General features: G+C 44.2%; 1 protein-coding gene across 2 annotated transcripts in view; it reads left to right on the forward strand.

Moving 5' to 3' along the window:
* The window catches only part of CLPB (caseinolytic mitochondrial matrix peptidase chaperone subunit B), a 181,537-nt gene that overhangs the window by 77,274 nt on the left and 85,779 nt on the right, over positions 1-18,484 (forward strand). For both annotated transcript variants that reach the window (XM_049889949.1, XM_049889948.1), the window contains one exon: positions 13,449-13,577. In XM_049889949.1, coding sequence (XP_049745906.1) covers positions 13,449-13,577 — 129 coding nt within the window. The remainder of the gene's footprint in view (positions 1-13,448; positions 13,578-18,484) is intronic.

Genomic DNA, 18,484 nt, shown 5'->3' on the forward strand with positions numbered 1-18,484 from the left:
TGCCAACATCATCCAGCTTTTCTCCTTCATCAGAGTAAATTTTTATGATTCGTGTGTTTTTTTAATGTATGTATGTGTAAAAATGGCAGGGTGGGCTCTCTGACCTCCTCTAACTTCACAATGCGGAAGGAGAATCAAAATCAACAGCCCAAGGCTGATTGCTATGAGGCAGAAGTCAGACATGCTTCCACCCTCCAATCTTTTTACCAATTCTGACACCTACCATCCCTCCCACAGCCCTCTCTGCGTCTCTGCTGGGTTCAGTAATTTGTTGCAGTGACCACACAGAACTCACAATACTCATGATTATGGGGTTTATTAGGGAAGTAACAGGTTACAGTTCAGGTTCAGGAACGATCAGGGTACAGTTCTTCAATCAAGACAGCCTCTTCACAGCTATGCCGATAGGCATGCCTCTCCCTGGCCCTGTGGCCTCTGCCCTGCTGGGACAAGTATTACAAAGCTCTTTTAGCTCTGCTGATAAGTATCTGGAGGCATCCCACCCAGCCAGTAAGCCTTGGCCGAAAGGCACTCTCTAGTTCCATGCGTCGGTGAGCCTATGTCTGCCACCAGGTACCTGGAGGCACCTTATTCTGCCAGAAGCCTCCTGCCTGAAGGCGCTTAGCTCTCTTGCTCCCTGGATCAGCACGCCCACTGTAACCACCTTGCTTCATGGACCAGAAAGCCCCACACACCATCTCCTGCCAGTCTCCTGGTTCTGCTGCCACCACTTCTCTGCCGCTGCCTCTTGCCATCTCTCGTGTTACAGCTCTCTCTTGCTCTCTCGTTCTCTTCCTCTTGCTCTCTTTCTTCCTCTGTCCTCTGAGTCTAGTAGGTCTCAGTACAGTGACTCCAGGTCCAATGGTCACAACCCCACTCTTAGCTTTTCTTTCTTCTTGGTGTTAGTAGGTCCCCCTCTGCTCTGGGATTGACTGTTCTTTTAAGCCTAGCAGGATGGCAAAGCTGACCAATCCCCTCATTAGGGTTCTGTGTACCTTATTTGCATGGTCCCACCCCCACAAGGGTCCCATGCACCTTATTTACATTATTAGCGAGCTATCCAATCTCCTTGGTGGGCCACAAGCACCTCATTTGCATGGGAGTTTAGAAGGGTCATATTAAGTAATTCGCAACACTGTGGTATTTATGTATTAAAATATATATATAAGTTTTATATGTGATGTTTCCAACCCCCAAAGACAAAGATCCAATTTATAAAGATACTGATAATAATAATGAAAGCTTAAAAAAAATGAGATATTCAACTTACATCAGAGCCAATTTACAGTGGAGTTGTCGGAACGGAAACACTGTCATAAGTTGGGAACTACCTGTATTCTGTTGTGATCCATAATGTTTTGTTTTTATACATATATGTGTGTGTGTATACACATATGTGTGTGTATATATATATATAATTTTATTTTGTTGTTGAAAATATACACAGCAAAACATACACCAGTTCAACAGTTTCTACATGTACCATTTAGTGACATTGATTACTTTCTTTGAGTTGTATAGCCATTCTTACCCTCCTTTTCTGAGTTGTTGTCCCCCTGCCCAACTAACATAAATTCAGTGCCCCCTAAGGTTCCTATCTAATCTTTCAAGTTGCTATTGTCAATTTGACCCTCAAGACAGATATTTTTTACTAGTTAACAATGAGATTTTCATTGGCTAATTTTTATAAGTAGATTGCCAGGCTTTTTTTCCTTGTCTTAATCTGGAAGCTTCACTGAAGCCTGTCCACCATGGGTGACCCGGCTAGTATATGAAATACTGGTGGCATAGTTTCCAATGTCATAGCAACGTGCCAGCTACCACAGCAAACTGACAGACGGGTGGTGGTCCGTCTCCATGGGTTTGCCTATTCTGGATATTTCATACAAATGGAATCTCACAGCATGTGATCTTTTGCAACTGGCTTCTTTCACTTGGCATGATGTTTTATCTATGTTTTAGCATGTATCAATACTGCATTACATTTTATGGCTGAATAGTATTCCGTTATATGAATATACCACATTTTATTTATCCATTCATCAGTTGATGGACATTTAGGTTGTTTCCACTTCTTTGGCTATTATGAATAGTGCTGTTATAAATATTGATGTAGAAGTTTTTCTGTGAACTTGTTTTAATTTCTCTTGGGTATATTCCTAAGAGCAGAATTGCTGGGTCATGTGGTAACTCCAACCTTTGGAGGAACTGCCAGATTGTTTTCCAGAGCAGCTGCACCATTTTACATTCCACCAGCAATGTATGGGGATTCCAATTTCTCCACATTCTCACCAACACTTGTTATTGTCTCTGTTTTTTACTTTAGCTATTCTAGTGGGTGTGAAGTGGTATCTCATTCTAGTTTTGATTTACAGTTCTCTAATGGCTAATGATGTTGAGCATCTTTTCATATGATTATTGGCCATTTGTATATCTTCTGTGAAGAAATACATATTCACATCCATTGTTCATTTAATTGAGTTTACTATTGAATCCTATGAGATGATACCATCCCTGTTTTGCAGATGAAGAAACTGAACCTCAGAGATGTTAAGTATTTTTATCAAAATCATATAGTTAGTGAGCTTTGCTTCCCAGTCTGACTGACTCCAGTCTCCATGCTCTTTCTAATACATCATACCGCCCACTACGAATTCATAATGAGGTTCACCAGGGCCCTCTTATGGGGACCTTGACCAGCTGGAAGGGAGCAGGGAAGGGAAGAGTGGGAAGTCTGTTTGAAGAGATTAACTAGGAGAAGCCTCTGAAAGTCAAACAGAGAAATGTGGATGCATTGCTGGGTTCTGAGACAAGAGAAGAACATGTTAATTTAAAAAGTGCCATTTTCATAGGGACAATGTTAGGAGCCCTAATACATGGCACAAACACTATAGAAAACATTATGAAGAACGTAGAAGAAAAACTAGATAACTGGGAGCTCCTAAAAATCAAACACTTTTCTTCATCCAAAGACTTCACCAAAGGAGTAAAAAGACTACCTACAGACTGGGAAAAAGTTTTTAGCTATGACATTTCTGATCAGCGCCTGATCTCTAAAATCTACATGATAGTGCAAAAACTCAACTGCAAGAAGACAAATAACCCAATTAAAAAATGGGCAAAAGATATGGATAGATACTTCACTAAAGAAGACATTCAGATAGCTAGTAGATATATGAGGAAATGTTCACGATCATTAGCCATTAGAGAAATGCAGATCAAAACTACAATGAGATTTCCTCTCACTCCAACAAGGCTGGCATTAATCCAAAAAACACAAAATAATAAATGTGGAGAGATTGGAACACTTCTGCACTACTGGTGGGAATGTCAAATGGTACAACCACTTTGGACATCGATTTGGTGCTTCCTTAAAAAGTTAGAAATAGAACTACCATACGATCCAGCAATCCCACTCCTTGGAATATATCCTAGAGAAATAAGAGCCTTTACACGAACAGATACATGCACACCCGTGTTTACTGCAGCACTGTTTACAATAGCAAAAAGATGGAAGCAACCAAGGTGCCCATCAATGGATGAATGGATAAATAAATTATGGTATATTCACACAATGCATCGATAAAGAACAGTGAGGAATCTGTGAAACATTTCATAACATGGAGGAACCTGGAAGGCATTATGCTGAGTGAAATTAGTCAGTTGCAAAAGGACAAATATTGTATAAGACCACTATTATAAGAATTGAGAAATAGTTTAGACTGAGAAGAAAACATTCTTTTGTGGTTATGAGGGGGGGAGGGAGGGAGAGTGGGAGAGGGGTATTCACTAGTTAGATAGTAGATAAGAACAACTTTAGGTGAAGGGAAAGACAGCACCCACTATGGGGGAGGTCAGCACAATTGGACTAAACCAAAAGCAAAGAAGTTTCCTGAATAAAATGAATGCTTCAAAGGCCAGCGTAGCAGGGCCAGGGGTCTGGGGACCATGGTTTCAGGGGACATCTAAGTCAATTGGCATAATAAAATCTGTTAACATTCTGCATCCCACTTTGGAGAGTGGTGTCTGGAGTCTTAAATGCTAGCAAGCATCCATCTAAGATGCATCAATTGGTCTCAGCCCACCTGGATCAAAGCAGAACACCAAGGACACAAGGTGATTACGAGCCCAGGAGACAGAAAGGGCCACAAGAACCAGTGACTACATCATCCTGAGACCACAAGAACTAGATGGTGCCCGGCTACAGCCGATGACTGCCCTGACAGGGAGCACAACAGAGAACCCCTGAGGGAGCAGAAGAGCAGTGGGATGCAGACCCCAAATTCTCATAAGACCAGACTTAATGGTCTGACTGAGACTGGAAGGACCCCAGTGGTCATGGCCCCCAGACCTTCTGTTGGCCCAGGACAGGAACCATTCCCGAAGCCAACTCTTCAGACATGGATTAGACTGGACAATGGCTTGGAGAGGGATGCTGGTGAGGAGTGAGCTTCTTGGATCAGGTGGACACTTGAGACTATGTTGGCATCTCCTGCCTGGAGGGGAGATGAGAGGGTGGAGGGGGTTAGAAGCTAGTGAAAAGGACATGCAAAGAGAGAGTGGAGGGAGAGAACAGACTGTCTCATTAGGGGGAAAGTAATTGGGAGTGTGTAGCAAGGTGTATATGGGTTTTTGTGTGGGAGACTGACTTGATTTGTAAACTTCCACTTAAAAAAAGCATAACAAAAATGATTAAAAAAAAAAAGAGTACCATTTTCTAGGTGCCAGTCATTTCCTTTTTCCCTCACTATACTTTATCATCTCTAATCCTTACAGCAATCCAATTAATAGGTATTAATGTCCCCATTTTACATATGAGAAATGTGCAGCCCAGAGAGATGAAGTAGTTTTCCAGAGTCACTTAGCTGAGCCAGGATTAGAATCCAGGTCTCTCAGAGTCCAAATTCTGAATTCTTTCCTTTCAGAGATACTCCGTAAAAGAAAAACATTTTGATGTCATTTGTAGCATTGACAAGCTCTTGAGGGCAGGGCCTGTTTTCCATTCCCATGGCCAAGCTCATGGGCTGTACTTAAGAAATGTTTGATGGGTGAATGAGGAGATAGACTAGAGTATATGATACAGAAAAACCTAATTCCAACTGTGATTTTTTTTTGCAGGGAGAGTATAACTGGGGTATTGAGTTCCTTCATCCTAAGGGTGGCGCCCCAAGGGCTTTGTTCTAACTTTATACACTTAGAGCCTATGAATACTATTTCTGGTGCCCAGGCATCCTTGGCTTCCCTGGATGGTACAGGTAGAGGTAGGATGGGTTTGGCCAGCACTGCATCTATCTTGTGTTCTTCACAAGAACATTAGAGTGAGAGGGACCCACAGAGATCACCTAGTCTAGTGCTCCTGAGTATCCTCTGAGGACCAGTGAAGTGGGCTTTTAAGATGTACATTTCCAGGCCCTGCCTACTGAATCTGAATTGCTGAAGTAAGGGCCCAAGAATCAAGAATTTTTAAAACAATCTCCCCCAGGTAATTCTGTTCCTACTAAACTTCAAGAACCACTGGTATAGAAAAACTCCTCAACTTTACAAATTGATAATCTGAGGCACAGAGGGGTTCAGACACGTATCAAATTAATGAAAGAGCCATCTTCTAACCCATTTATCTTTTCTTTTAATCCATTGTTCTTTCTGTTCCCATACTGCTAAATTCAGACAAAAATGATTGGGTGCCCATAGCTTTTGGGATAAAGTCCAAAACCCTTCTCAGAATCAGGCTTCTGCCTGTTTGGCCAACCTCGTCTCTGCCCACTGCTCCACCCTCCTTCACTCTCCATTTCCAGCTCGCTGCAGAACTCATAGTATCTTAAATGGACAGATAGTGCAATCTTTCGATCTCTGGCCTTTGCAGATCCCGGTTCCTCTCCTGGAAAGCCCTTCCTTACCTGGCAAGCTCTTCCTCATCCTCAAGACACTTCTGGGAGATTCTTCTCTAAGCCAGATTAACCATGCTCCCTCTGGGCCTCTGTGCATTTGTGTCTTTTAAGATGTACATTTCCAGGCCCTGCCTACTGAATCTTTCTTAGGCTGGGTTCTCTAGAGAGGCAAAACTAGTAAAGCGTATAAATATAGAGAGATTTATATCAAGGAAACGGCTCATGCCATTGTAGAGGCTGGAACATCCCAAGTCCATGGGTCAGGATAGAGGCTTCTCTCAATGCAAGTAGCTGAAGGGGCTGGTGAACCCAAGATCTGCAGGTCAGAGAGTACGGCTCTTACTCACAGGCTGTGAAGATCAACGAATCCCAAGATTGGCTGGCAAGACTGCACGGCTTCTGATTCACGTAGCTGCAGTAGCTGGCGAACCCAAGATTGGCAGATAAGCTGATAGCTCAAGTCCCAAGAACCAGAGATCAGATGAACAGGAGGCAGCCACAGGATCCAGAGCAAGCAAAAAGCCAGAACATCTGCTTATATTTGGATGCAGGCCACACCCCAAGGAAACTCCCCTTCAACTGCTTGGCTACTCACAGCAGATTCCATCATGGGAGTGATCAGGTTTAATAAACACTGGGAGTCATGGTCCAGCCAAGTTGACACACAGTCTTAACCATCACACTGTCTCATTGCACTTACACAATATTGTAGGTGCTCAGTAATGGTGTGTTCATGGGTATGTAGGTGGATGAAAAAAGGTTTATTTGCTGTTGCTACATAGAATATTGAAGCAATGCTACATGAAATACAGGAAATGTTAAAAAAAAAAAAAATGTACCATCCTCCATGAAGATCCTAGGATCTCTAAGGGGGGTCATAGCAGAGGGCAAAAATTTAACAAAAAAGTATTACAGGGGGTGTTGGAAGACAATAAATAATTAACTGCTAAAGGTATACACACAGTCAGTGTTATAATCATTTACAGCAGAGCTGAGAGAAGAGGACTTCTAGATGAGGAGGACTTTAATAGGGCTTTAAAGAACAGATAGGACTTAGAGCGGAAGATGGCTGTGGAGACTGTGGAAGTAAATGAAGGGGCTTGCCCTCTCCAAGGATGGTCTCATGTTGACCCAGCACAGGGAGTCTCCCTCTTGCCCTTTCCCCTGGCTGAAGATATGTGCAAGAGGCAGAGCTGACAGCTCCCACAGAGGGTGAGGAGGCAGTCTACCAATCCTGGTAGTAGGATAGCTGTCTCTCAGGTTATAGTGAGGATTTGATGAGATGATATATATAAAACACCTACTAGAAAAAGTTCCATTTATCTTGAGTATTATGAATTCCCAAAAGAAAGTCAATTTGGATTCATTTTTTGCATGAGCTCCCCATACTGTTCCTGATTTGAGTGATGGTAGAAAAGATGAAAATGATGAAATGACGTCAGTTCCCCAAGTTGGGAAGTCAGAGGCCTCTCTGGGAAGTTTTAGATAACCCACCACCACTACCCCGTTGTAGGTAGAGCTCCTGAGCGTGACTTGAGGGGCAAGTGCTCTGATTCCAACCGTTGTTAGTTGTCATCAAGTTGATTCTGACTCATGGCAACGCTGTGTGTGCAGAGTAGAACCGTTCCATAGGGTTTCCAAGGCTGTGACCCTGAAAGTAGTTTGCTGAGCCTTACTTCTGAGGTGCCTCTGAGTTGGCTTGAACTGCCAACCTTAACCATCTGCATCACCCAGGGACTCCAGCTGTAGTGCTAAACCCAAAACCCATTGCCATCGAGTCAATTTCCTACTCAGCAACCCTATAAGACAGAGTAGAACTGCCCCATAGGGCTTCCAAGGCTGTAAAAATCTTTTCGGAAGCAGACTGCCCATCTTTTTCCTGCAGTGTGGCTGGTGGGTTCGAACCACCGACCTTTTGATTAGCAGCTGAGCACTTAACCACTGCACCACTAGTGCTTCTACAGTAGTATCAGTGAAGCTTCATTATATCTTCTTCTCTTAACTTGCCTTGATGGTGGGAGGTTGCTGAGAGTCCAGAGGCTTCATCCCATGGACTCTTGGTAAGAAGTTAGGTTATACACTGAGCTCCAAGTCAATCAACTGACCCTGGGTTATGTGAGGCTTGAGCCTGTGGGCACTGGCAGAGGCTGTGCAGTCTGGTGGATGGAGCATAGGCCTCGGAGCCAGACAATCTCCAGGTCTAGTCCTAGTTCACCACTGACTGTCAGTGCAAGTTGCACAGGCCACCTAACCTCTTTAATCCTCTGTTTCCTCATCTGTTCTATAGAAAGAATAGTATGTGGCCAATCTGCCCTACATGGGTTGTTATGAGGGTGAGGGAACAATTGCATTGTAGTGCTGTTTAAACTGTAAAATGCTGTACAAATATAAGGGATTATTATTGTGTATATCATATTAATTGTAGAGGTTTCCTCTCATGGAGACACACTCACATTTTGAAAGGCAGGGGCATTGCTAGATACTCCATAACATTAGATGGTACAAGTTCCTGAGTGGAGTGTGGAGGCTGAGCCTGAGGGAGAGGGACTCAGAGCTAGACTTACTTTTCCTCTGCACATGTGGTAAATAAAGCTTTTGTTACCTGGAGACCACCCGTCTTGCCTCTTATACGTTTTTCAAAATCTCCCCCAGTAGACTTAGCAATGTGTGGATGGAGCCGTGTGTGATTCATCAGTGTCCCTAGTGCCTGACACAAGGGAGAAAGCCAGCATCAGTAAATGTTTATGGTAATGTTTAAAAACCTGTTAGCAGGTTTGATTCTTATAGTATTTAAATACTCAGTATTCCTTAAATCGTTGCTTCTTATACCCATTTTACAGATAGAAAATCTTAGTAAATGGCAGAGCTAAGATTCAGGTCTGTATGACTCCTTTACTCTAAATCACTCTTTACCATAAATAACTGTTTCTCATCATGGGAGGCAGTGTATTTGTGCAGTTTAAGCAGTGCTGGGGAGTGGCCAGGGCTATGTGAAGGGCTTTAGGAACTACTTTCCACCTCTGCTGACTCCTCGGCACTGATGAGCCCAGGGAATCCTGAAACATACACGTCTGGCATACATCTGCCAAAAGCCCGGCCACAGCACCCACACATAGATTTTTCAATATCAAAAGACAGAGGTGGTATTACATATTTACCATAATTAGTTTTTTAAAAAAAGGAGTTGGAGCAGAAGGATGCCAAAGTGATACTTTGTCACGCTTCCTGTGGCCAGAGGGGTATGAGACCAACTGAAGAGACAGGAATGGCTGGCTTGAAGGAACAGTGGGAACCTGAGCCTGTCTCACCCTGTGCTGGAGACAGGCCTATAGATGTCTTTGTTGAGAAGGGGACGGTTCACTGGCTGAGCACCAGCTGTAAACATGGGACCTGAAAAGACCACCTTGGTGGCCAGCTGGTGAGATGATCTTGGCCGAGTCACTTTAGCTTCCCTGGATTTGCTTACTCTTCTTTAGGGAGGGTGGGGTAAGTATGTGTATGTGTGTGAAGACTCACCTCCTCTCCACCTTTGGCCACTTTTTTTGGGTAGGGAAAAGTATGATACCTAAAGAGCCAGGGCCTCCTGCAAGATCTTCTGGAATAAGGCTCCTAAAACTGAGTGATGTGGGGGAAAGAGCTTAATGATAGAACCAGGAAAATGGTCCCAGCTAAACTGGGCTGGGTCCCAATTCTGTCACTAACTAGTGGGTCATCCTTTGAACATATACCTCACAGGGTGATACTAAAATAAATAAGTGAAAATGCTTTATAGATTATAATGTGCTACTCAGCAGCAAAGTGTATTCTGTGGAACACCGGTACTGTAGGATTTTAACAAGGGTTAGGTGAAAAAAGGGGGTCAAACAAGTTGGGAAACTGCTGAGGGACACCAAATTAATCAGATGGTTCTAACTCAGAACTTTTTTCATCCTCGTGCTCAGTGTGCCTTTCTGAGGAGAAAAGTGTCTACACCATTCCACAAATGAAACCTTTTCTCATAGGTTTACACTTTCGGAAGCTTAAGACTAGACAGTAGTAATAATAGCTGACATTTGTTGGGAGGTACTATATGGCAGGCACTCTTCCAAGCCGCTTTATGCATAGTGTCTTGTTCAATCCTTTTGGCATCCCATGAAGGAGTACTGTTAGTATCTCCGTTTATAGATAACAAAACTTGGCACAGAGAGGTTAGGTAACTTACCTAAGATTACACAGTGAGTAAATTCAAATATGAGGCTCAAACACAAGTGATCTGGCTTCAGAGCTCACTTATTCAACAGCCACTTTCTACTGCCTCTACAAAATACATGTGGGATGGTGGTATTATTATTATTATTACTGTTGTTATTATTCCAAAAACAAAAATATCAGGGCCTTATGTATATATGTATGTATTTGTTGATTTGACAAGTATTTGCGCAGCACATACTTATGGTCAGATACTGTGCTCAGCCCAGGATATACAACTGGAGAAGAAAGTCACACTTCTGTCCTCATTGAGCTTTTGGTCTAGTGGGGAACCTAGTCAAGTAAATGGGTGATTGCAATAGAATGTAATAAGTACTGTAATTAGAGGACACCTAAGGTGCAGAGGAGTTCTTGGGAGCAATAACAACCTCACGTTAGAGGAAGTGACTTCTAACCAGAAGCCTAAAGGAAGTGACTTCTAATCAGAGGCTTCAAAATGAATTGGAGTTAGCCAACAGAAGGTGTTAGAAAGGGGAAAATCTACCAGGCAATGGAGTAGTATTTGCAGAAGCTCAAATCGAGAAAGGAGATGGTGAGATATGAGACTTCAGAGGTGAGTGGAGGCTGTCCTCTTAGACATTCCTCAGTGGCTAGGGCTGCGACGCTGGCACTCCGCGGATGTTTGCTCCTGAACTAAATAGCCCCAGCTAACTATGTTCATCTGCTTTTCATGGTAAGCACCTTGGGTATATCTCTGTCATTACACTTGTGAATCTATAATTTGTCTGTTTAGTGATCTTGATTCTTGCATTAGACTGTTAACTTCTTAAAGTCAGAAACTGCGTGTTATTCATTGTGTACCTCCAGAAGCTACCACCATGTATTCCTGCTCATTTAATGCTGTTTGTTGAATGAATGATGTGTTTTCTTTGTAAAATGAATTACGTCCTTCCTGCTTTCTTGGGCCAAATATCACTTTTCCTTATGTTCATCATTATATCCAGCAGTTAATACCCTATGTGGCAGTTCAGCGATGCTCTTAGGGGCTTTTGAGGTGCTATACTCTGTGAATTCCTGTTTCGGCTTTTCATTGTGCTGTTATTTTTCCTCCTTGCCCGGCCAGCACTTGATTGTAATCAATCTGTTTGATTCTAAAGCCTTCTCTCCAGCGTTCTTACTCCCATCTAGTCTGCAGTGGCCTGGAAACGAGATCACCTAGCATGATTTGATAAGACTATTTGTGACTAAGAGTTAGTAATCTCTGAGCTAGGTCCTAAGAGGCTCTCTTATGGAAAAAATGTAGACGCCATTGCTCACGAGACTTTTTTGTTAGTTGCTCAGAAGCCCCTCTTACTTCCTGTTAATACACAGGGCGGGGAGGGTGGCAGTCATCAGTCTGAAGAGCCCCTGTCTGGAGTAAAAGAGCTAATGGACCGCTGACTCTGTAGTCCAAAAGAATGTGGTCTGTCCTCCAACTACACACTCCACCAGATTCACTTTTGGCCAAAGATTTGAAATGTTTCCACCCAGCCTAGTATATCTGGTGCTAGCTGCAAACTGCAGGCTGTTCTCTATTAAGTGCAAGTTCCATAGGTTCTGTGCTTGCACCTTCACCTAAACAGGGAAAGAAGGGATAAGAGCCAAGGCTGGGACCAGAACATCTTGCAGTGGGTTCCGTTCTCTCAGCTCTGATTCCCTCATTTGCATAATAATGATGTAAAGAAAGAGTGAGGGCTCAAACAGATTAGACCTGGATTCTAATCCTCACTCAACCACTTATTAGCTGTATGACCTCAGTGCTTCCATTTCCTTGTCTTTAAAATGGGAATAATAATACCTACTGTGTAAGGTAGTTATGAGAATTGAATGTGATTAATTGTGTGAAGTGACCATGCCAGGCACAGAATAGAAGAAGGTCAATAAATGAAATCTCTTGGTATTAGGGAGAGGAGGAGGCACAACAGTCTTCTGGCTTTTAGGACTTTAAATAGAAGTTTAGTTTTGCAGGAGGAGAAAATACATAGACTCCATTATAAGTGTCTGGTGCTTTTGACTACCTAGGCAAGGTTACCTCTTGACTGAATATACCCCCTTATCCAGTAGGAGGTTAGAGGAACCTACCCTTTGCAGAGACCTTGTACCAAGGGTTAGGGGAGAAGAGGGATGCATGTAGGCAGGACCCAGATTCCACATACAACAAACCCATTCAGGAAGGAGTATAAGACAGTTATCAGCTAGTTTCTGCATGGGGCACAGATAAGCACCTTCATCATAAGACAGAAAGAAACTTCATCATCTGAGCAGAATAGATACTGTTCTGTGGGGTCTCTGTTCCCCGGGGAAGGCCCTAGAGGAAGGAGTAACCTTCTAATTTATTGTCTAAATTGGGACTCTGCAGGGCAAAACATAAACCAGGACTATCCTGGATGGACAGGGACATGTGGTCACCCAACCCAGAGGGCCCTGTAGAAGTGATGGAACTGGTTTTAGGCCCCTTTCTATCACACCAGAGACAGTGTCAGGAATATTAGCACCAGTGAGCTTGGGGTTTTGGGTTCTTTGCCCACACAAAATGTTTGTTTTACCTTTCAAAAAAAATGTTCACAGTGTATTTATTAAGGATAAAAAAGCAGATTATGAAATTATACATACAGTAAATTCTAAGGTTGTAGACTGTATATGCTAATATAATATTTAATTTCTGTAGTTGCTGAAATTATTGGTACCTTTTCTTTTTTGTACTTTTCTATGATTTAAGAAAATTACTTTTATAAATTTAAAAAATCCTTGAAAAATAAAAATTAAATACTAGATTATAAACATCTTGAGAGCAGAAAGATGTCTTACTCTTGTGCTAAGAATAGCCTTCTGTCTCCTGTCCCACTCTCCCACTCCCCCCACCCCCCCATTTTATTCGAGCCTCTCTTTACCTGGATAACTCCTCTTTACCCTTCAAGATTCTCATCTTCTGGCTCACTTCATGCCCAATTTGAGATAAGCCCTGCTCTGGCTTCCTATGTCATCCTGTTATACCTCTAAGGTAGCATTCATCTCAAGCAATACTCTAAACATCTGTTTATTGTCTGCCTCCCTCATCAGATTAGGTCAAGGACCATATCTGATTTATCTCTATGTCCCCAGGACAAATCCTAACACGTAATAGATGTCAGTAAATATTTGTTGAACTACCTTCCTCTGTTTTACCTCCTCTTGCCCGGCACAGATGGCCAGGCACACAGTAGGTGCCATTAAATGTTTGGTAAATGGGGAGATGAATGAGTGAGTAAATTAAAATACCAAGAGAAAGAAGGTGAGATTGGCAACTCATGGCATATGTTACTAATGGAACTGTTTGTGTTGCTGTCCCCCCAGTCCTGGTCACTCGAGAGGATGACTTCAACAACCGGCTAAACAATCGAGCCAGCTTCAAGGGCTGCACAGCTCTGCACTACGCGGTCCTTGCCGACGACTACCACACTGTCAAGGAGCTGCTTGATGGAGGTGAGACTGTGGGCTGGATGAGGTGGAGGGTTGGGGGGCTGGCAGAGGGAGAGAGCATTTGGCAGCCTCTCCACTCTGGAAATGCCACACTTGCCCAGAACCCTGTGACATTCCCAGAGCTGGACATGCCTCATGAGTGGCTGCACTTCATGAGAGTGGAGGCACATGTGATTTGCCCTCCTGTGGTGTCTGTCTCCTTTGCCTACGTGTGTGTGCGCACACGCGCGTGTGTGTATGTGTGTGATGCACCACACCATCCTGCCTGTCTGCACATGCTCTGAAAGTTTTCTTATTTGTTGCTTCCCTCCAAAAGTGTCCTCTCTTCTCTCCTGTGACCTCCAGAACAGGGGTAGTGGAATAATGGAGAGGTCCTTCAAATCCCTACTAACCCCGATCTCAAAAAGGTCCTCTCTGATCCCCACACCCACCCAGTCTAAATTAGGTCCCTCCCATACTCAGAGCCCTATTCTTTACTATCATTGCACTTTTCACAATTTGAAGTTGTTTTTATTTGTCCAATAGCCTTCTCCCTAACTTGACTTGGAACTCTCTGAAGACAAGAGCCGTTGATGACTTATTCAACCCTGTGTCCCTAGCACCTAGCGTAGTTCTTGGCACACCTCAGAAAGTATTTGTTGAGTGATTGAATAACCTCCTTTTGCAGAGTATCAGTTGTAATTGGAGGGACAGTATGTGCCTTCACAGGTTCAGGCTGGTCTGGACCTGTAGGTCAAGTGCAGAGTTACCTGCTACCCTACTGGATACCTGCCCAGTAGTCACTTTTCCTTCTCTCACTTCCCCTTATCCAACCCTAACCTCTCCTTAGGATAGAGAGGGAAGCATCTTGCCAGGTACCTTTTACACTGCCTCTGTCTTGGGGCGAGACTCCAGGGTCCTCCTTGTGAGGGGTCATTCTTCATAGAATCTGAGAGCTGGAAGGGTCCTCAGAGGTCCTCTGGTTCACCTTGATTGCCTGCCCCCTAAACCAGCAGAAACAGCTGGCTGGCTGGCATTTCCTTAGATTTGTCAGTGACAGACCCAAGAAGACAGAGACTTCTTCCCTGGGTAGTCCAGTCCATTGTAGTTCAGTTCTGACTGGTTGAAACATCTTTTTAATAACCAGTGATCTTCTTACCTGTAACTTCTGCCAGCTATCATCTGCAGCCCAACTCCTTTTTCAAAAGCCAGTCTTCAGATAAAGTTCTTTCAGTTCCAGAGCCTTGCCTCTCCAGGCCCAACATGCCCAGATCTTCTAGCCCTTGTGATGTGATTGGGCTGGAGGGACTTCCCAGTAAACCCCAAATCCTGCCACCTAAAGTCAGTCTCAGCCGCACTGCTTTAAAACTCAGGCCTGGCCCATACCCCTAGCCTGCAAGAGACCTGCCCAGAGCAGCCAGAACATGCCTTGGTCTGGGGCAGGTACACTGTGAAGAGCAGGACTTCTTGTGAATATGGTGACAGCTCCTGGGATGACAGATGCATTCAGAGCGAGCGCTCACTCTGGGCACTCAAAAGTGGAGACTTAGAAAATGTCCCCAAGCGGAATACTTCTCACTTTGTCCTTTAGAAAGCTCTCTGGCGAGACATTTGTAGCTAAGAATTGGAGCACTCACTGTGAGGCCTCTCTCTACCATGCCTTAAAATCAATACCCCCAGCCATTGTCCAGTAGTTTACATTACTCCCTTTCCCCAACCCCCAAACAGACAGAGAGTTCACTTTAAAAGGAGCCCCTCTCCCCAGCCTTCCAGATCGAACACCTTTGAAATGAAGAGGCTGTGGGCCTTTTATGAAGCTCCCCCGCACCCTCATCCCCCAGGCCTAGGCCAGCCCTTTGAGCTCTTCCAGGGGCACGGTTCCTGCCTGTTGACTCGGAGCAGATGCCCTTAGCCCCAACCTTTACATTTCTCCCACCTGCCTTTTTACCCAGCATCCATTTTACACCCCCTGCCAGCATAAAGGGCCAAAACCATTAACCTACTCTAATTTCTCCCTCCCCAACCTGAACAAGTGGCCGTCACTCAGGGCCTGCAGGCCTGCCAAATTCTGACCTCCCTCCCTGCTTGACCTCTCAGTCTGCCTGTGTGTGTGACCAGCCAACCGAGAGGCAGAATCCTGCTCTCTTGTCCTAGGGGCTGTTGCCAGTAACGTTTCCTAAGTCTTCTGACCTCAGCTGACCTTCTCTAAAAGATCTCAGGGAAGGCAGGAGTTCTGCCTTCCTAACCATCCAGCTTTCTTAGTTTGCACTTGGCCCAGGTTTACTGCGGCAGCTTAGAGGGAGGCTCTTCACGAGGTCCAAGGCAGGCCTAGACACAGAGGTCAGCCTGTGCTCATGATGTCTACACAGAACCCTTTTTGTTGAAATTGCTTAGTCCATTGGGATTTAGAGGGTTAGAGCTAGAGTGGCCTATAGGCAGCTGTCTTTGCCCTCTGACCAGCAGTTGCCATTTGAGAGTTGGGAGAAGATTCAGGCAGTAGCATCAGTCTCATAATGTGGGAAGCTCACTGGCCCATTAGGAGGCAGCATGGAGTAATAGAAAGGGCACCTCAGGCTTCAGTCAAGTCAACCTAGGTTTGAATTTCAGCACCCCCACCTATTAGCTGTGTTTTGCCTTGGTCATGGTACCTTACCTTTCTGAGCCTCCATTTTCTTACCTGTAAAGTACCTGCCTTACAGAGATGGTATGAGGATTAGCGATAACATCAATAAAAAGCCCCTCATACGTGGTAGTTGTTCCATGATTGGTAGTTTTCATTATGGCTTGTTGTATAAAGAAATCATACCCTCACTCTGGCAGCTATAATCCCATTCTTCCCCAAAATGGAACCTGTACTCTTACCTAAAGGCCTCTTAATTCTGTCTCTGCCCACATCCCACTCTGCCTAGAAGGCCAACGCATTACCTCTCTTCCCATCTGAGACCTCAGATCCTTCAAGGCCTCCCTCTCTCAGGAAGCCTTTCCCTGATTATCTGGTCCACTCTGATACGTCCTCCTTTAAACTTCTACAGTGTTGGACTGTGTGCTTAGCACAGACTGTTGAAGGTCCTTTATCTTCAGGAGGCCTCGTTGCATAGTGCAGCTGGGTTTAAATCTCAGCTCTGCTATATGACTCTTACCTGACTTTTTACTCAGCATTTGTTTACAACCCTGCGCTAGTCTCCCAGCCTCAAGGGCCAAACCATTAACCTACTTATTTCTCCGTCTCCTATTAGCTGTATTTTGCTTTGGATGTGTTACCTTGCCTCTTTAAGCCTCAGATTTCTGATCTGTAAAATAACACCTACCTCACAGCCACTTGCCATCTCTGAAACCATGGACTTCAGGGCCTTCTAAGATGGATCAGGCAAACTATCCCTGACCCTGAGAGACTTTCAGACTGGCAGAGGAGACAGATATGGAAACGGGCAATTACAGCTGGGTAGATGCTCTGGAAGAGGGCTGGACAAGGGGCTCTGGGGACACAGAGGAGGAAACATCTGATTCTGCCTGGGTAAGTCAGTTACTGAAAGCTTCTCAGAGTGGGGACACTTAAGCCGTATCAGGAAGGGTAGTGGGAGTTTGCCAGATAAATTTCCGTGGAAGGGTTTTGAGCTAATTGGTGCCAGTCTTCTACCTCCAACCTTCACAGAAAAGTAGGTATACGGGCCTGTTTTTTATCTTTGAAGATGCCACTTCTGGCTATGTTGAGGGCTTACGAGGCTCTGCTTTAGCACTTGACTGAAAGTACGAGGAAAGGTTTGAGGGAGGGCATGAGCGAGGGAGAGGCAGGACCACCAAGAAGAGGAGAAATTAGGGAAGATCGCAGGAGCCTCCTCTCTCAGGCCTCTGGAACTGACTCATTTCAGTAATTCCAGGACTTTTAAGGTGCTTTAGCATCTCTTTCTTCTCAGGGATGTGATGCCACTGTCAGGTCCATCTTCCTAAAACATCTTCCTCTAATCACAGTAGCCTTTCTCAGCCAGGGTTCCTCCTGAAAATTGAGCCCTAATGTCCTAAGGCATTCATTATACACAAGGAATTAACTTCTTTTCTGGGCATCTAAAATGGTACCAGTTATGTATCATTCTTGAGAAAATCGATACTCATATAGTATTCTATATTTGGTTCAAAGGAGAAATCCTGGTTGAGAAAGGCTGTAAGGAAAGAATATGAACTTTGGAGTCAGGATCTGAATACTATCTCTGCACACTTAGTAGCTGTGTAATCCTGGAGAAGCTACTGACCATTCTGAGGTTTTGGGGGTTTTTTTTTCCCCTCATCTTCTAAGGTTTTGGAAAGATTAGAGCAGATTTAGGTAGTAGGCCTGTGGTAGTGTAGTGTCTTCTACAGACGAGTCACTATATATAGTACCTGCTATTATTAACTTTGGAAACATTCAGTGCACACTTGTTTTAAAAAAAAAAAAGAATCCTCACCATCCTAACTTTTGAACCTGGCTTTGGAGTTGCTCTAGTCTGACCCTTTCCTAGCTAATTTTTTCCCACTGTTGCCCTAATCGTGCAGCTACACTGAATTGCCAATTCCATGTTCCGCTGCCTTTACTCTTGCGGTTCTTTCCGCTTCTCATTTCCCTGTAAGACTTCATTTCTCAACCTGATGAAATCCTTTCTACCAGTCAGTTTCCAGCTCTAATGCCACCTCCCTTCTGATGTCATCCCTGTTCCCTGGAATTTGGGTCCAGTCCCACCTGGGGAGGTAGATTGAGGACAGGGACTATGTCTGGTGATTTTCTCTGTCTCCTTTGCCACAGGGCCCCACACACACTTCAGTCAATTTTGGATGCGCTGATAAATCCCCAAAACCAGCGTAGGTTTTCTCTTGGGAGATGTGGTATCTTTGGTTCCTGGCCCACCCATTCTTAGTGTCATAGTGTATCTGGCTTACCCACATATGAGGTATGAGCTGTC

This window comes from Elephas maximus, chromosome 7 (genome assembly GCF_024166365.1).
Source record: "Elephas maximus indicus isolate mEleMax1 chromosome 7, mEleMax1 primary haplotype, whole genome shotgun sequence".
Taxonomy (NCBI): domain Eukaryota; kingdom Metazoa; phylum Chordata; class Mammalia; order Proboscidea; family Elephantidae; genus Elephas; species Elephas maximus.